Source organism: Euprymna scolopes, chromosome 32 (genome assembly GCF_053919585.1).
Source record: "Euprymna scolopes isolate OS-2025 chromosome 32, ASM5391958v1, whole genome shotgun sequence".
Lineage (NCBI taxonomy): Eukaryota > Metazoa > Mollusca > Cephalopoda > Sepiida > Sepiolidae > Euprymna > Euprymna scolopes.
Window position 1 is genome coordinate 95160375 of NC_136513.1, and position 21045 is coordinate 95181419.

The 21045-nt window shown below is 35.8% G+C and overlaps 1 protein-coding gene across 1 annotated transcript in view; it reads right to left on the minus strand.

Moving 5' to 3' along the window:
* The window catches only part of LOC145256509 (MOB kinase activator 2-like), a 151736-nt gene that overhangs the window by 62241 nt on the left and 68450 nt on the right, over positions 1 to 21045 (minus strand). Inside the window, exon 2 of the mRNA XM_080115481.1 lies at positions 10521 to 10687. Coding sequence (XP_079971607.1) covers positions 10521 to 10687 — 167 coding nt within the window. The remainder of the gene's footprint in view (positions 1 to 10520; positions 10688 to 21045) is intronic.

The following is a 21045-nucleotide window of genomic DNA, read 5'->3' on the forward strand; positions in this document are numbered from 1 at the left end:
GAACACAACTGTCGAATTTCCATGGGTCCCAATGGTTAATGATGAATAAGAGGAGGGTGGGGGCAACAAAAAGTGAACACTACTAAATGGTATAGTTGTATAACAAAAGGGGGGGCGCGCGCAAAGAACGTGGGAGTGGGGCGGTGTGACCTCTGACATAGATGACTTTTTAATCATATAACCAGATGAGCATTTTCCAAACAAAAGAGCAATTAAAACTAATGAGTATATGAAAATATAAGAAGAGCTTCGTGACTGAGGATATTTATTTCATCATGCCAAATTTGGTAGGAGAGAATGGGGGTGGGGAGAGGGGATAACAGATCAAGTCGATCTGATCTGCTCTACGATCATTTGATTTAGTGAGTAGGGGTTGGGGGGGTCTTCTTTTCTCGTGGGGGGGGGTGGCTGGATGAAGTTGATTATTCTAACCACTAGATATCATTTTCGTAACTATATTGTTACAAGAGTAACCAGACTCCAAATGTTTCTTCCTATAAACGCTGCAGAGCCGCAATATAAGTTTTGTTTGTGTGCCATCATAAACAGTTCAAGGACTAATTGGCTTCATGTTACAATGGACGTATTTGTTTTTCTTTTGTTTTTTTTTTGTTTTTTTGTTGTTTTTTTTTTCTCACAAAGGAGTCAAAGTGAAATGAATGTAAGGTGGTAGTGTAGTAATCATTACTGGTGTAAGTTGAGTACAATCTGATTTAGGGGGACAGCTCAACAAGAACTTGTTTGCATTGAACTTGAAGGCTATCATACTGTAGTCGGCCGAGAAGCAGGCTGATGAAAGAGTGTTCCAAAAGCAGGCAGTTCTAGGAAAAATGCTGTGTTCATGGAATCTGCAATTAGATTTAGGCACAAAGAGTGGGGGAAACTTGATAATGGTTGTAGCTGAATGAGTGTTTTCTGTGAAAGTTTGACAAGGGGGAATCATAGATTGGAGCTCAGATGATTACTTGTCATATAAATAACGATAGAGCAGAGATAGGCTTGCAATGTCTCTTCTATGGTAAAGAGGCTGCAGGGATGAAAAAAGTGCATCACCTACTAGGTTTTGGAGCCAGTTTCTTTTTTTTTTTTTTTTTACATAGGCGTCACCACTTATCAAGGCCGATAGGCCACTCAAGGATAAGGGTTAAAGAGTGTACAGTAGTCAAAAGGACAATATAGTAATCGATAGTAATGGAAGTTCGGTAAATTTGTTAACTTAAGTGGAACGGCTCATCAGAAACTTGTTCACGTTGGACTTGAAGACAACCATATTATAGACAGCTGGAAAGCAGGAAAACGGAAGACAATTCCACAGGCGTGCAGTTCTAAGAAAGAAGCTTTGATCATGGAATCTATGTTTAGGTTTAGGCACAGATAAAGAGTGAGGAAAATTATTGATAATGTAATGTTTCAGCTAGTCTAGTGTTTCTTGTGAAAGTTTGGCGAGGGGGGACCATAGATTGAAGCTCAGTCGAACACTGTCCATGAAAATAACGATAAAGCAGAGACAAACTCACAACATCTCTTCTGTGAGAAAGAGGTTGCAGTGAAGAGAAAAGGACATTTCCCACCAGGCCACGAAGTCTATTTTGAACCCTATCAAGGCAGGACAAGTCCTTTCTAGCAGCTCCTGCCCATATGTGGCAACAGCACTCCATCCCTGGACGTATCCGGCTCTTATATAGATAGAGAATTGCATCAGCTTTGAACTATCAAGGCAAGATAGGAGGTGCGCGCACGTGCGGAGCAACAATACTCCATTGCAGAATGTACTTGGCTCTTATACAAATAGAGGATTGCATCAGCAGTGAGATACTTACTGGAGCGGTAAAGTGATCCATTTTTTCAGCGATCCTGGCAACTGATTTGATGCATGGGTTCCATTTCAGATCAGGAGCGAATGTTAATTTCAAAAGCTTGTCAAGCCATGGTGTTTCCCCACGATGAAAGCCATTCATTTCAATTGAGGCCTGATGGGGGTCAGAACGATTATGATGAAAAGAAATGGTTTTAGATGCATTAAAATTAAGCAGCCACCTTTTTTCTATTACATCACGTGCTCAAGATCAGAAGAGAGAGAATCAGAAAGATCTTGGTCATTGCTGGCATTTGAAGTGTTGCCATAGATTGTGGTGTCGTCTGCATAAATGTCTACAAATGATCTTAGAATGTGATTTGAGAGATCATCGATGAAGACCAGGAAGAGAGTTGGGTCCAGGATGGAACCCTGAGCTACGCCAGCATCGATACTTTGAGCTTCTAATTTCCGCCTGTCAACAACTGCTCTCATAAGCCTATCAGAGAGAAAGAATTTAATAATTGAGACGACAGTTTCAAGCTATTCCATAGCTGGCAATCTTGTAGACTTTTATGCTTTTGACATGTCAAGAGCTATTGCTCTAGAAATGAAGCCTTTATTGAAAGATTGACTAATCCTATGTGTTATTACAGTTAGCACATGAGCTGTAGATCTAGCAGAAAAGTTGTATGTCACTGAATAGGTTATTTTTGCCGAGGTGGTTGATCACTTCTCTATTACAAATTCCAGCAACTTACTCATGACACACAGGAGACTAATCGGCCTATACAGAGATGCAGATGACTGATCTTTGGAATTTTTTAAAACAAGGCAAACTGATGATGTTTTCCATGGTGTTGGGAAGCATTTCCCATTAAGACAACGTTTAAACAGCTTTCTAGTTCTGCTTTTTGAGCACAATGATTGGAATTCCGTCAAAGCCAGTAGTTTTACTGGAATCAAGGTTTTTGATAAGCTTGGCAACATCATGCACAGATATTTGTATGTCGCATAGCATGTTTTCAGTCACAGCAGAAAATACAGGACGTAGGCGGCACTGGTCGTAAAGGGTAGAATTTGCTGCAAAGATCTGGCAAAGAATTTGGCTTTGTCTGATGCTGGTGAGATTACCTCAGGCCCATTGATGATAGTTGGGATAGAGGACCCTATTTTGTTATTCACTAAAACTGGTGGGAATCAAGTCACTGCTCAACTACTTTTAACTTGACATACTGAACAGATGAATGTCTTGCATTCTTTATTACTCTTTTACAGTGGTTGCTGGCAGTGCTAAAGGTAGTTTTAGTTTCATAACACCTATTTAATTGATAGCGATAGAAATAGTGGTTTCTGTGTGCAATGGCACCAGCATATTCTGGAGAGAACCACGATTGGCTGTTAGGCTTTTGCTGGAATTTCTTGTAGGATATGAAGCAGTCTATACATTCAATCAGGTTTGATACTAGAGAATATACATTCTTTTTAAACATGGGAAGCAGAGATAGATCTGATATAAATGTTCGAAAATTATCCCAGTCAGTCATGTATATATATATATAAAAGGCAAAAGTGGCACGCACGCGTTTTTATATGTCTAAGAAAGGCTTTTTTCGAAGGCTTCTTTGGCTACTATTCTTTAGAACTTTTTATATACTCCCTAGATTATAATATTTTTTATTCTTTAGAACTTTTTATATACTTCCTAGATTATAATATTTTTTATTCTTTAGAACTTTTTATATACTCCCTAGATTATAATATTTTTTATTCTTTAGAACTTTTTATATACTCCCTAGATTATAATATTTTTTATTCTTTAGAACTTTTTATACACTCCCTAGATTATATTTTTTATTCTTTAGAACTTTTTATATACTCCCTAGATTATAATATTTTTTATTCTTTAGAACTTTATACACTCCCTAGATTATAATATCTACGATTTGTGAACGGACGTCGTCTCCACATTTATTTTGATCGACTTTGATAAAATTCCTTCTATTCCGCCCTTTTGCGTGTTTGCTCGTTTTTTTTGTATAAATAAAGCATAACTAATCGAAGCAAATCGACTCGTCTGGCCTTCGTGGCCGAGACATCTTGAAGGCAGTCAGCTTTGATCAATGTTGGGAAAACCCTTCATATCAAACAATTGCTATTCATTTGAAGAGCTCCCCCTTCTTGGGGGAGCTGGTTTTCCCCAACATTGTGGAGAAGCAGAAACTGGCCTGCAGCCAACCTTCATTTCTGCACCTGCGTGAACTCATTTCTGCAAGTCAACTTTTTAATCGTTAAATTTGAACGCTTTTCACTTTCTCTCATTTCATAGCGTAGCGGTAAGATCTCAGCTTTTCTTTCACTTTCTTCTTTTCCGCCTTCGTGTCACGGGTTAGAGTCTGCCTGCCTGTCTACTAACACTTTTTTTTTTTTCAAACACCCAGGCAATGCTGGGCATCCCCGTTAATAGAGTATAGATATACAGTACAATGGAGAGACACATCCAAAGACTTATTAGATTTTGTTTTTATCTTAATTGAAACAGGAGACCCAACGTTGTCTGGAATTGAATGATGATCAACAAATGTTCCACCCTCCTATAAGTTTATTGCCATTGAAATCAGTGAAATCGTCCATTTTTCAATCAAATCAATTATCTCTAGTGTACTGGGAGGAAGCTTTACATGTGTGCTTGCAGTGACGTAGTCTACAGGGTGGTCAAAAAGTCAGGTAACATTTTAAAGAAAAACGATATTAGCAATATACGTATATTTAAGTACCATACATTGAAATATAAAATGAAACACGTTTATTTTGTTAATTGTCGTCCATTTCTCTCGATCAATCGCTGGAAGCGATTAACCACTGATTGTGTAACACGTGTAATCATGTCAGCTGATATCCGCGCAATCTCCTCTCCAATAAATAACTTTAAAGACGCTATTGTATCAGGCTTCTTGCCATAAACGCTATCCTTTACATAGCCCCAAAGCCAGAAATCAGGAGGGGTAGTTTATATATTACACTCAAATATTTAAACAAATAATATTAAACGAATAGAGATTATAATGGATCATATTGTTTTTTCTACCTTTAACATGTTACCTGACTTTTTGACCACCCTGTATATTGCACTGTGTAGAATCTGTTGATTTTATAAAATTATCTGTAAATAATGGCTTCACTTTAAGTTTAAAATGCAAAAATCAAGTATCATGGTTCCATTGTTCTCTAAAAAACATTTCAAATGTGCCTTTGTCTTAGAAAAGAATCTACAGTTGATTTTATAGGCTGGGCCTTTCTGCTTGTGTAGTGATAAAACTTCTCAAATGCATTTCTTATGTTAGGTTGTCTAAGAGTGTTAACTTTCAGTCAGAATTGGACTTCTTTCTTTAATTGGATTTTTTCGATTATCAATTTTCGATACTTATCGAATGCATTCCAATACAAAACTTATGTAAGAATATTCCCACACACAATAAATATCTTTGTGCGAAATTAAAAGATAAAAAAAATTGGCCCAGCGGTTTCTGAGTTCATAGGGAATGAACTTACACATACATTGTTTTGTTCAAATATTTGTGAAAAACCTTTTAAAATTTCCACATATTTATGAAACACCTTTCAGAGTTAAGGGGGGATGCAGATCAAATTAATCCTTTCTGCAATCTGCATTCATTTGCTTTGGTAGACGGATGATCTTTTTTGGGGGTTATGTACTGGTTGATTATTTTAGCCACTTAATAGTATTCTGAACTTTCTACTGTGTATATATTGTCACAAGAGAAACGAGATCTCAAATGTGTAAAACAAGACGCACAGATAAGGGAGATAATTACATTTTGTCATCAACAGTTCATGGCTTAATTTGGTGTCATATTATTTTTATTAGTTTTATCGCCAGTAAATTATCACAATTCTACCAAGCCAACGACCAATGAAAAATGCATTTGTTTTTATTCAAACTAGTTCGTTTTAGCATTACTATCAGGTCAGTTTTTTTGGGTTTTTTTAATTTGTTATTAAATGTTTATGGAAAAAATTTGAAAGACTTTTCATAAAAGTAAATGTTGAAAAAAATATATTGGCTTTGTGGGTGTATCTTGTGTAGTTTCTGACTTTTAGCTGGATACACACATAGACAGACACGCACATACATATGGCACAATTATGTTGATACACTGGCTCTTGTTATATCACTGAAGTTAAGCAACGTTGAGCCTTATCAGTACCTGATGGGTGACCGTTTCGGAAGAACCAGGCGCTTTATGTAGGAGGACGTTGCCACCTCTCTGCAAAAACATAGTGTTGTCATCTCTCCTGACAGGGGATATATATGTGAATGGGGACTGCTTGTGAATTTAATATTCCCTTCACACTTCCTCCTTTGGAGGAAGCTAGTCCAACCCGTCTAGGGTGAATGCTGCTACCACACTGGCAACAGATAGCAGACAACTGCGCTTTTTATAATAGAAGAGTGTTTATTCAAAAGGCAACGAATAAAGAAATTCTTGTTGTTGGCGCCAGTTGAATTCTCAGCTTTCTCAATATGATTTATATATTGATTTCTGGCCAAATAAAATAAATCTCATTAACTTATAAAGTGTACATATACAGAACAATCAGATCACCAAAGTTAAGCAACATTGAGTCGGATCAATACCAGATAGGTGAACATTTGGGATAACAGGCATTGTATGTAGAAGAATAGTTAAACCCTACTGCAAAAAAAAAAAAAAAAAAAAAACACAAAAAAAACACAAAAAAAAGTCCCGAAGATCTGAATTTAGCAAGTATTTTAGGATAACCTGCTAATCCACACAGGTTGGCAAGACAGAACACCTCCCCACCTCCCCTTTGAGTGAAAGTTTTGTTCTTAATCATGTGGTGAAGTTCTTTGGAGTGAGTACACTAATAATAAAATGCATTTTAATATATGATTTAATTAATATTTTTTAAGAAATTAATTCCTACTTCTGTTGTGTGTTGTTAACACAGTACTGGATTGAACCAACTTGCTTGTGTTCAAGTTAAGTGCAGAGTGGTCGAGAGATTAAGCCTGACAGGTTTCAAACTCATTGACAACATGTGCACCTGCATGCTAGCGGGGGTCACTAGGCAAGTCGATACATTTTCAGTGCAAACCAGTTAATGGGATGTTACTGCCCTACACATACACCTTAAAATAAATACAGACGCACATGCTCATGCCAGTCAGTCTAGAGTCTACAGTTAGTTGAATCGTAGTTAGTCGGAACAAAGACTTCTCATGGAGTCAACTTTCGGGATGTCTCTTGTATATAATGTGTTGATAGAACAGAACTATCACCAAGCGAAAGTTGTTCTCAATCATGTGGTGAAGCTCTTTAGAGAGAGGGAGAGTATGCAATTCTGTTGTTGCACCGTTTAGATTGTCCGTCTTATGGCATATCAACCTTTTTGGGTTATTTAATGCTGAAACATCAAAGTGTAGTCTACTAAAACCTCGATTGAAACCACCCTTCAATCAAAAATACCCTTCTCTGCATTAAAAAACAGGCTTGTGTCGATTTCTGCTCTCATAGGGAATAAAGTCAATAGGGAGATAAACATGAAACAACAATGCTGACATGTTTGTATGTGCATAGCGAAGTCAATATTCAAAATGAACTGCCCTGTGACCTCTGTCAAATTATCCGATGCAAAGCACTGCCATCTTATGTGCTGGGTTTGTGACAGAAGAGAGGATACCAAGCCAGAAAGACTTCATCGCTAACAAATAGTTGAAACAGTTAACTAATGTGTGTCGGCGGCTATGCTGAGGAGTTGTTTGAGCTAGCATGGAAACGCGACACATGCAGATTAAAAAAATGGTGAAGTAGCAAATGCTGCTATATCGAAGTTGTGTGAGGTAATGGCTACAGACATGGACTGTGGACCTGGTGAGCCATGTTCAAGTTCTGGCGGAACTACTACATTACTTTAATACTCTTGCGAAATCAACCAGACTTGACATCCATATCTCGGATCTTGTAACTTACACCAGAGATTGACATCATAAAAACTATTTTAATTTGCCGAAAGAAAACTTTGTTTCAAAGAAAAAGCAAACGTTCAGCAAAAAAATTGCAAAAAATGATGCAATTTAATTTTACTCGTTTATTTAACAGACGGAATCTGGAATTACAACACCCCGTGCCAAAAAAAAATGTTATTGCAAAAAAAATAAATAAAAAAATTGTTATTGCAACAAAAATAAATAAATAAAAAATTGTTATTGCAAAAAAATAAAAAAATCTTCGGATTAAGTACGACATGTTGAAGATTATTAGTAAATTGAAAATTAATAAATTAAAAAAAAAAAAAAAAGGTTCAATTTTACCCTTTGTTCCCATCCTACCAACGGAAAAATGAAAGGTGAACCTAAAATAATATTCTGAAGAGATGTCTTCCTTGCATTTCATGAAAGAGTAGAGTGATCTGCCCTTGAAAACAAGGTCAGCCATAACAGTTGCATATTTAAACAATAACGCCTTGCAAGACATTGGACAATCATTTTGCATCCCGCAACATTTAAATAATCTAATCTGTAAATTGTTTTAATAAACATGTTGCATTTCATATTTCAGTCATCGATTATTTTTTGTTTGTCACTGCATCGATAACAGCTGTTATTATCGAACATAATCTCTATCATTCCAGTAGTGCGTGTTTAGTTTGTATCCCAAGAATAGTTCAATAATTTAGTTTAATAGTTCAATATGGACGAGTTAGGCAGTTGTGCCTTCTTGCAACTAAAGAGGTTTGGTTTGGTTTGGTTTGGTTTGGTTTTACGGCATATCAACCTTTTTTTTTTTTTTTTGGTTATTTAATGCAGCGTTCTGTAATTTGGATTCTTTTTTTTTGTCATGGGTTAGAGATTTTAATTTATTCAGTAAATCAAATGTTTTAGTCATTTTGTTTCATCGTACATCAACCCCTTTGGATTATTCATGCTGCATCCAGTCATTTTGTAGAAGGCTTTTATTCCTCAAGCTCTTTGTATCTTTAAATCGCTAGTTCGTAGTGTTTGGTTTGGTTGTTTTATAGTGGATTTTGTCGTTTTTGTTCCCTGCCCTGCGTTTTGCAATGGGAGAGGGAAAAGGGTTACAGTATTAATATTTAGTACATTAGAAAGAGAGAATAAGGAGAAGGAAAAGGGTGGTGATGCTTTTGTTTTTAGTTTTGCAGAACATGATTAAGTTTTACAAAAGGAAGTAGAAAAACAAAAAGCATCAATGTCAGGTGCATTTCGTCTCAGGAAACCAATATCTTCAGACAGCCTGATCTGGTAGCACCAGGCAACTAAAGACGGTGAACAGTTCCAATGCACTCCCTTTAATAACCTTCAGAAACTAGTGCCTAGCTTGCATCAAAGATTGTTTCTGATTGGCTAAATCCCAATTGTAATTACGTGTTTGCCCCAATCAGCACCAAGCGTACAAGTCAAGCAAATATTTCAAACATAGTTAATGGCGACTGCTGCTGTTGCTACTCGTTGTCATAGTAACCATCACTATTGTCTACACTAAAGAAAGTGGGAGATCATTGGAGGAATTCATCAGCAAGTTGGTGGCCCTAATGCCACTCGCTGGGTGCCTAGCATTGCCTGGGTGTTTAGAGGTGTGTGTTGAGCAAAAAAAAAAAAAAAAAAGTGGTAGTAGGTAGGCAGGCTAGAACCTGTACCGCAAAGAAGGAAAAGAACGTGAAAAAAAAAAACATGTGACATCTTCGCTATTGCGCCCATCGCAAAACCGGAAGTGTCGAATGCTTAAATTAAGGCTAGTCAATCGAACAGAGGGGATGACTTTCGAAAATATATGTGAAAAAAGTGGCCCCTTTCTGTAGAAAAGTGCACAGTTGAGGGTGAAGGAATTAACGTTTTTAACCAATTTTTCCATATCTGGCGTCCGAAGGGTCGAGCTTCAAAACAATACCGATCTCATGAAAATCCATCGCGTCTGTCAAAAGTTTAAGGCAGACATACAAACATACATACATACATTTTAAACAGACAGGTGAGATTTATATTATAGAGATTACATAAAAGTTAAATATATTTTTTTTTTTTTTTTTTTTTTTTTTAAATGCAAGAGAGTGTATAGCATGGGTTTTATTTAAAATTCAATATCGGCACTAGCATTCACCACCAGCATTCATGAATAAAAACATCCATGTTAAACCTGTAATCGATCTGAAACAATGTATTTACGTGCATTTACAAGTCATGATTTTTTTAGTGAATGAAATAAGCAAAGAAAATTTTTAATTGGCTAGTTGGAATCAAATACTGATTTATCAAATCCATTGCTATTGATGATAAATTTTTAAAATCTGATGAGACGATTTTATTCATTAGATTGTGTGTATGTCCATAATGTTGGATAAACTGGAAGATGAATTGCAGACAAAATAAATAGCACACAATGATATGTAATATTGTAATAGATTGAAAACAATTTATCGACTTGTATTTGCAAGAAGTGATTGGAATACTTTACATGGATTTAATATGAAGGTTTGTCAATACATCTATAGTTAGATGGTTAACTTTGAAAGTCGCCCTCCATCCCCCACCGAGTGTTTAGAAGCCACAAGCAACAAAACGGTCACTAAGAATAACTTGAATAAATTAGTTTGAAGAGTTATTGCCCTTTAATTATTTGTTTGGGAATTACCTCGTAAATAAAAGAAAATCTTGCAGACTTACCATGAGTTGCTAACCATTCACAATAATCCAAACAAAGTGGGATCTCAACAATTTTTTCAAAATCGGCTTGAATAATTCGCTCCTGAACACAGCTGTCTTGTAAATACTGTCGTTGTTCATCTTGGACAAGCGGCGTTGGAGAATCTTTGTCTTTCCGTCTCCCCTTCCTGAAACAAAACAAACAACGGAATCAAGAATAAATCAACTGGACATTATTCATAAGTTCAACGACATGTTTATGTGAAAAATCTTTGCACACCGGCTTCATGCCTGGGCTGCACAAGCATGATGGTGGAACATTATATAATACTACCCGGTGTTGCTGGGGACAAAAGTATAACATATTTCTATTAAAACATTTATCTCTCTATCTTTCACTTTTTCCTCCTCACCAGTCCCCCCCCCCACTTCCTGTCCCTAACCTCTTCTTTCATCTCCGCCAAACCCAAATATCTCTAAGCTGGACATATACGCATACAAGTCATTTATAGAATCAATTTCTTGAGGAATGTATCAACATTTTCTTTCAAAAAAAAAAAAAAAAAAAAAAGAAAATGACCCCCTCTGATGAAAGCTGGCTCAGTTGATCCCCCAAAAATCATTTCTTTTTAGATATTATTTATCTGGGGTAATGCTGATCAAGAAAATACCAACTTTGTGGGTGTTTGCCTTGTAGTTTTTCAGCTGGACACACACAACTGCCTTATATTTATCTCTATCCATCTCCATTTATCTGTGTCTCTATATTTCCTCTGTATCTAACATCCTTTTTTCCTCCACTCTGCACATTATTCTTTAACTTGACACATACATACGCAACTCTCCTTTATATAATAAACTAGCGGGGCGCCTAGCGTTGCCCGGTCGTTAAAAAAAAAAAAAAAAAAAGGACAGGTAGCATCAGCCAGAATTGAAACTGAAATCCAAATTTTGTAAGCAAAAAATATTTTTTTTAAATTGCCGCGTGCTGAGCGTGAACTCGCATAACTTAAGTTAGTAAGTGAACACGTTATTGATAGGACTACAAGGACACAGATGTTATCAAGTCACAAATTTAGCTTTTTAAAATAAAAGAATGTAACGATACTCCGTGCATATGCGGTTTGCAAACCACATCAAAAGCAAAACACTTCAAACAAAACATTTCTACACAAAAAAATTGCTAATTTTTTCGCCAATTTTTCGATATTATATTGCCCGAAAGATTGTTCTTTCTAACGATACAATGTTCATGCCTGCATAATGTAGATGACACAAGTTTTTAGTAGACATACAAGCACACAGACATTCGCCCTTTATATAATAGACTAGCGGGGGTACCCGGCGTTGCCCGGGTGTTTCGAGGTGTGTGTGCTCTTAAATAAAAAAGAAACCGGGGGGGGGGGGTAAAAAGTTTATATAATAGATTCCTCAAGAAACGAGTCAACATCGCTTTTTTTACAAATTAGTACAAAAAACAGCTAAGAAAAATCGATCCTCCCCTTCAAAAAAAAAAAAAATAAATAAATAAATAAATTTTAAATATTATTCATCCTAGGCAATATTAATCAATATATTAACTTTGTGGCTATTTGTTTTGTAGTTTATTACTTGTAGCTAGACAAACACATACATGCTTCCTAGGTGGGTAGTTGTGCAGTACTATGGGTACTTCTACAGTAGAGGCACAAGTGAAAATCCTATTCCAAGTAAAAACTCTAGATACAAAATTATTTGGTTTTGGCTTGGATTTCCTATAATGAAATTTTTGTATCCTGAAATCCGTTTTGCACGGAAATCATCTAATCTGTTCCAAAACCCTATGAAAACATACATTAAATTTTATGATAAGTGTAAAACTTAAATGAAATAAGAGCCAAATAGTACCTACCTAACCATTAATACCTGTAAATAAAGTAGATATTAGAAAATAATGCAATAATTTTTTTTTAATTTTTATATGAAAACTAGCGGGGAGTACCCAGCATGTGTTGGGGGGGGGGGGACAAAATAACCCTGTTAAAAAAAAACAAAAAAAAACGTTAGCCCCGGTGTTTGGAGGTGTAAAAGAAAAAAAATAGTTTTAGTAGAAAGGTAGGCTTGAACCCCAAAGCCTTGACGCGAAGGTGGAAAGGAAATGGAGAAAAAAACCTGTGACCTAACCATCTCGGCCACGAGGGGAGAGGAAGTGATAAGTGTCTTAAGTTGATATTTATAAAGCAAAAATTAATAGGTGCGAGAAAGTTAAGCCGCGTGATGTTTGATCTAGTTTTACGCTGGAAGCCAGTTCCTGTTTCCCCCGCCCCATCATTTGCTTTTCAAAGACACAACGATCGAAAAATCTCTCGGAAATAGCTTGTAAAAGTTGGGTAAATTAAAGGTAGCCGCGATCCCCCATTCTTAAGTTGTAGACATTATGATTTAGACGTGATAAGTAAAGTGATGTCTGAACTTTACTTTACATGCTTCAAAATAAATCAAATGTTTACAATCTAAATTTTTGTCTCCAACTTGAAATTATCAAAGCAATCACAGCCACATTCCAAACACGATATCAACCATCTTACCATAAGTTATAATTCTTATTCACGATCATTCTTCAGTTACATGTTTACCCATTTTCACACTTCAAACTAGGCTGTTTTTTTTTTGTTTACTTGTTTTCTTATTTATGGAAATCGCTCAAGACAAGGCAGGAAGCCATTTGGTGCAAGGAACTAACAAGAATGAATGAATTATCGCAAAGTCAGAAAGTGCTTATCGAGTTTAATCTTGAAAAGACCAAGGTAGAAAGAAAACAGCGAGCAAAAAGAGATTTCTACAACATTGCAGAAAGAAAGAAGCAAATTGAATAGGAAGCTGTAGTACGATGTATTAAAACAGCAAATTAATGGAGACCACTAGACCAACGAGTCAAACGAGCTGGAACAAAAGAAGCGGGGAATAGATCAGACAATTCTGAAGAACATTTGCCATAATAGTATTTACAGAAAAGACTGAGACTAGCAACATCTATTATAATAAAGTCATCATTTTTGTTCACAATTTGATTAATACAGTAGAACCCCAGGATACGCCATTAAAAATTAGTAACAAAATACAGTACAATATACCCCGAGATACGGCATCAAAATTAGTCAGAAAATACAGTACAGTATACAATATACCCCAGGATACGGCATTAAAAATTAGTCACAAAATACAGTACAGTATACGATATACCCCAGGATACGGCATTAAAAATTAGTCACAAAATACAGTACAATATACCCTGAGATACGGCATCAAAATTAGTCAGAAAATACAGTACAGTATACGATATACACCAGGATACGACATTAAAAATTAGTCACAAAATACAGTACAATATACCCCGAGATACGGCATCAAAATTAGTCAAAATACAGTACAGTATACGATATACCCCAGGATACGGCATTAAAAATTAGTCACAAAATAAGTACAATATACCCCGAGATACGGCATCAAAATTAGTCAGAAAATACAGTACAGTATATGATATACCCCAGGATACGGCATTAAAATTAGTCACAAAATACAGTACAGTATACAATATACCCCAGGATACGGCATTAGAAATTAGTCACAAAATAAAGTACAGTATACAATATACCCCAGGATACGGCATTAAAAATTAGTAACAAAATACAGTACAATATACCCCGAGATACGGCATCAAAATTAGTCAGAAAATACAGTACAGTATATGATATACCCCAGGATACGGCATTAAAAATTAGTCCCAAAATACAGTACAGTATACAATATACCCCAGGATACGACATCAAAAATTAGTAACAAAATACAGTATAGTATATAATACACATGTATATAATCAAATAACAAATATAAATTATTATAAAACCGTAAGGTGGGACAAATACCGTAACCAGGGTCCGGAAAACATTGTATTCCACATTGTAACATGGAAAAAAAAAAAAACGTATCTTAGGGCCACTGTATATACTAAAGGTTCACTGTTTATCAAAAAAAAGATTTTTTATAATGAAAACGGACTCTTATATACTTTTATTTCTGCATGATTTCTATATATATATATATATATTATTATTATACTGTTGGTAGAATTTTTCAGTAACTTATAACAACACAATATGTCATTCCAAAGAGTGCTCAATGCATGAAACAGAGCAATATATTGATTGTTGGAGAGCTATTGGCTACACATTAGCAAACGTGTTTCAATGATCCCCTAGCAGGGAAAATCACCTCATCAGGTGAATGGTTTTTGGCCTGATGAGGTAATTTTCCCTGCTAGGGGGTCATTAAAACACGTTTGCTAATGTGTAGCCAATAGCTCTCCAACAATCAATATATATATATATATATATATATATATATATATATATATACTATTTATTCAAAATTAATCAACATCCAAGAGGTTATCTCATTTGCATATTATATTAAAAAAATCTCTTTTAATAATTAGCTCTAAATTTTTAATGGAAACTAGTGATAGAATTATTTTAAGTAGTCTATTTAAAAATATTATATAAAGTTAATGCATTTAATTTAGTTTTAATTATTATTATTATAACCAATACCACATTTTTTTTTATTATTTATTTAAAACTAGCCTGGGTGCCTGGCATTGCCCGGGTGTTTGGTGGTGTGTGTTAAGCAAAAGTGGTAGTAGGCAGGTAGGCTCGAACCCGTACCACAAAGGAGGAAAAGCATGTGAAAAAAAAAAACAAAAAAAAACATGACGTCTTTGCCGTTGCATCCATCGCTAAACCGGAAGTGGCAAAGGTTTTAATTAAGGCTAGTCAATCGAAAAGAGGGGATGACTTCCGAAAATATCAGCAAAAAAAAGCGACCCCTCCCTGTAGAAAAGTGCCCAGTTGAGGGTGAAGGAATTATATTTTTAGCCAATTTTTCAATATTTGTCGTCCGAAGGGTCGAGCTTCAAACCAATACCGATCTCGTGAAAATCCGTCGCCTCTGTCGAAAGTTTTAGGCATACATACATACAGACATACATACATTTAAAGAGACAGGTGAGATTTATATGATAGGAGGTATTTTTGAATAACAACCAAAGTATAAAATCGAAAATTCCAGAAGGGACGTAATCTATTATGACGTCATTCCTGTTTTATTCCTGCATAATTTCTATCATTTCTTTCATTCAAGAGGTTATCTAATCTGCATATTAAATATAAAAAATTTGTTTGAGTAATTAGGTCTAATTTTTTTTTTATGGAAATTACTAATAGAATTGTTTTAAGTATTCTATTTAGTAATTATATTAAGTTAATTTAATATATTTTTAATTACTAGTATAACCAATATTAGCTGCATTTAAAAACGAAAGTAAGTTTGCATTTAATTTAGGAGTTATTTACCTTTAAGCTATGAGATTTTTTTCCTGTTTGAATTTCATAGATAAAGATGGCTATGTTTTCTGCTTCTAAAAATCCAAAATATGGTCAACTTTCAGGAAAAATTTAATAACTTAGAATATTTGGTGTATTTTAAATCGTATGTTACTAAACTCTCCATCCGGCAATATGTATTTTTAGCTGGAAATACTAAACACGTACAGCTAAGTAGTATTCTATATATAAGAAAGATTAATTTATTTATTGCGGACTACTATCCTCAGCTTTCTTAGTTGTTGTTTCATGACGTTTCGGCCAACTATTCCTTTGGCCTTCTTCAGGTGGTAACTGTGACGGGATAGGAACTCCGAATCTCCTAACTGCATTCTCAGCAATTACTGCCATCCATAGTTGTTGTATCTATTTACAATGCCTCCCCACGGGACAGAGTTAGACACCAGGGTCGTTTTTTGACGTGAAGAAAAGGTACAAAAATAAAAATTGTCTCAGTCGTGAAGGATTTCTCCACCGAAAGAGAACAAGAAATGGAAGGGCAGCATCTGGAGAACAGATACTACACTTTGATCTTGGCCAAAAGTTGTTGTAGTCTCACCACATTTTAGCCAAGTAAGCCTCTGGCCGGCTTTGGGTAGGATTGAAACCGCTATCTTCAGACAATTCTCACCTGGAACTCAACATCTCTATCCACTGCACCTCGGGCCCCGAAATGCCATGAAACAACAACTAATAAAGATGAGGATAATAGTCCGTAATAAATAAAATTAATAAATAATACTCTTCTCAATAATGAATTCCAATTAAATAATATATAATTATTTTTTTACTATAATAATTAAATACCTACAGACACTAGTGTTTCGTCCTTTCGGGATTCTTCAGTGCAGGGTGTCACGATTACTACCAGTCGAACGATTCAAACCCCGCGACACGAGACATCTCTGGCTCGATTAGCGGAGGCCGTATCCATTCGGCTACCATTAACCATGTGAAATAGCGTTGAATTTTAAACATTTTAATTTAAATGTTCATTACGTCAGACAGACAGTGATCAAATCGTTATACGATGATCTACGCATAAGAGCTAAATTGACCGACTTTTAATTCAACTGAAAGTGCTCAACGATAAGAAACGAATTTCTTAAAGGGGCTGTCATAATTATTTTTTTACTATAATAATTAAATACCTACAGACACTAGTGTTTCGTCCTTTCGGGATTCTTCAGTGCAGGGTGTCACGATTACTACCAGTCGAACGATTCGAACCCCGCGACACGAGACATCTCTGGCTCGATTAGCGGAGGCCGTATCCATATATATATATATATATACACACACACACCATTCAGTACGGACCCGACTATGGAAGATCAGATAATTAATAAACGTAGATTTATAAACCCAAAAATCCAATCTTGATTGCCCCTTTAGGGCCCATGGCGCAGTGGATAGAGATGTTAACTCTCTGTTCCAGCTGAAGATAACGGTTTCAATCCTACCCAAAACCGGCTAGAGGCTTACTTGGCCAAAACGTGGTGAGACTACAACAACTATGGATGGCAGTAATTGCTGAGAATGCAGTTAGGAGATTCGGACTTCCTATCCCGTCGTGGTTACCACCTGACAAAGGCCAGAGGAATAGTCGGTTGAAACGTCATGAAACGACAACTAAGAAAGATGAGGATAATAGTCCGCAATAAATAAATTAAAAAAGAAAGATTAGTTGTGATACTATAATCTCACCCTCCACTGCTAAGTGTTAGGAAGTAAAAGGAAAAAAAATAGAAATAGGGTTTATCAGTAAGTAATAGATAGGAATCTGTTCACTGGGGTAGACAAAATAATTTTGAAATAGGATTGTTGATCAGAGTGTAGCAATGGCTCTAACAAAAGAATCAAACAATGAATCTGAGACATATTTAGAATAAACAATGGGTTTTATGACGCGAGGGATCAGTTTGTAGAGACTAGTCTTTTGCAACATTTTTGCTACAGTGTTCGGTTGACGACAATTGGGAGAGTTTTGGCAACGGTTGATGATAGCCAGAGTTGAGTAGTTAGTGAGACAATTAAGAATAATCGCGATTTTGACAGAAGAAAAATTGTGATTTGGGCTAAGTCAGGAAAGCTTTGGGAGATAGAGATGAGCTGACGGCAACAGACGAACACAGCCTCGACAACAGATGTAGATGGGGACTTTAGCTTTTAGAGGGTCAATGGTGCCACGCACACATGAACCCAGAGTCCAGCGAATATGTACGTGAAGTTTCAGAGTTTGTTTTTCTGTGGAGTTGTGTTCTGCCAATGTGTAAGAGATGATGACGCGGCTATGATGAGATGACAAGATGAAGGAGAACAAATCCACGGCACACAACCTTGGGATTGGCGAATTGTCAAGTAGGGGTAGGGTTATGTGGTGGCATCACATAGAAACATCATATCATATCTGAGAAAGAGAGAGAGAGCGGTTCCCGTAAAAAAGAAAGGGTAGAGGCCAATCAAATTTACAGATGAGACAAAGATTCACCAGCCCAAATATGACAACAGGACCCCATAATTTTATAATAAATTTATTCAGAGTTTTACATTTTTATATTTTTGAAATGAGGATTGATTATTCATATTATTTGGATTATTCCAACTACTGTTTTCATCTTGAGTGTTATTTTCACGTTTCAATTTCTGTGCAAGAAGGCGCAGTGAATAAAGTACTTGGGGAAATTCAGTTGTAAAGTTATACTCTTCTGGAGATCAAAAGTTCAATCTTCAATGTGGGCAACGCTTTAAATACAATTACGAATTACTTAGGACATTTACCCAATCATAGCTGATGTAATGATAACAGACAATTCTGAAGAACACGTGCCATAATAGTATTTGTAGAAAAGACTGAGACTAACAACATTATGTATGGTGAAGGAGAAAGGGGGGGGCAATCAAATTACAGATACTTTTCTGCAATTTATCAAGAACCTTCAAATGGGACACAGATTCACCAGCCCAAATATAACAGCAGTACTAATATGGTCATCTTCAAGTCCAACGTAAACAAGTTCTTGATGAGCCGTTCCCCTTAAGCAATCCAATTTACCAAATTTCTACTACTAACAATTATTACGACATTGTCCCATTGACCACTGTACGCTTATTAACCCTTATCCTCGAGTGGCCTCTGGGCCTTGATAAGTGGTGACTCCTTTGTAACAAAAAAGTACTCCATACATGGTCTGGTAGTAAATTTGTAGAGACAGAGAATAGCCTCGAGTATGAAAAAGTGGTTAGAGCGATAGAACAGATTTTCAAGAAGCAACAAGAAAGCACCGCCATTTTTTTTTTTTTTTTTCTGTAATAATCGATTGAGATTGAAATGACCCTTGTAGCAAAGTAAAAAAAAAAAAAAAGAGGGGGGCACTTGCCATGCTATTGAATGGCACACGCATTAAACTGAAGTTTTTGGTGACGTCTTGTTACGCATGCCAACTTTCATTTACATTTAATTACTTATCTCCATGGAGAACTAAAAACGCCATTTACAGTTTACGCATTTATGAAAGCAACAAAATGGGATTTGACTGGCAACAATCCACGATAGTCATCTTGTTTTTATGTACTAATGACTCACACTTCATGGAGGCTCAAAGGCCACTCGAGGATAAGGGTTAACGAGTGTCAGGTGAGGCAGTGAAACAATACATTGAGTATTTTCTTTGCTCTGTCACACTTAAGTTTGAAATAGTATTTACTTTGCTCTGTCACACTTAAGTTTGAAATAGTATTTTCTTTGCTCTGTCACACTTAAGTTTGAAATAGTATTTTCTTTGCTCTGTCACACTTAAGTTTGAAATAGTATTTTCTTTGCTCTGTCACACTTAAGTTTGAAATAGTATTTACTTTCTCACACTTAAGCTTAAAATAGCATTTTCTTTTGATCTGTCACACTTAAGTTTGAAATAACATTTTCTTGAATCTATCAATGTTAAGTTTGAAGCAGTATTTTCTTTGCTCTGTCACGCTTAAGTTTAAAATGGTATTTTCTTTACTCTCTCACACTTGAGCTTCAAATATCATTTTCTCTCTTTTATTTTCATTTTTCTTAAACTTTTTCTTCTAGGGGATGGGACATCCAACCAGATGCCTGACATTTACCCCTACTTTAGTGAGTCCAACCAAGAGATCTTTTCAGGATTCTAGCCGTCCCTTTCAGTGCAATCGTTTGTATTTCACTTGCACTTGGTTCACCGGGTATGCTTGCTATGTACTTTTTAAAGTTCTTTTTCATAAGCCCAGTTGCTCCTATGATGACTGGTATAATTGAAACGTCTTTTAATTTCCAATTTCGTTTCATATCATACATAAGTCCTTGATACTTTGTAATCTTTTCCCTCTCAACTCTGTTAAGCCCTGTATCATTAAATAATAATCAGAAACAAAAGAGTGTGGAAGAAGGATAGTACGAAAAATTCATAAACAACGGGGTTACTGACCTACAAAATCTTTAGGGAAATAACAAATCAATAGCCGAGTTTCGTCTTATATTATGGATTATATAAATTCTCGGTCAATAAGTTGAACAATCTACAATTGGCAGCGTTACACATGGACGGGCGCTTATCCAATATATCGACTTTCATAACACACCCTTTCGCCTACATAACTGTACAAGCCTCACCGCATCCCAAACAATCTCTTTCAAAAGAAGAAAAACAAGCTGAAAACAGACCACATTAAAAAAAAAAATAATAATAAAATAAAAACAATATACTCTGTACTAATAACTATATTTGGACATATACCAAGCAGAGTATTCTAACTGTCGACCAAGAAAAAGTCTATCAGGTGAATATAGGCTGTCTGATAAAATATGGAAGTGAAGCCTGAAGAGTTAGATTTGAGGATATGCGTTGCATGGAGAGAAATAATAGGAGAATGATATGATGAGCATGTAATAGGAGTCTCTTAAAAAGATAGGATTCGCTCTGATCAGCTCAGAGGGGAAATTACATTTGGACAATAAAGAAAGATGTGTGCAGAGCAGGAGGCTTTGTTGGTTTGGTCACATTAAAAGAATGACTGAGAGTTGCTGGATTAGTAGATGTTGCTCACTTAGGTAGCAGTTTTAGTTGGCAGGAGAAAAACCCTATAAAAAACATAAAAATGATAAT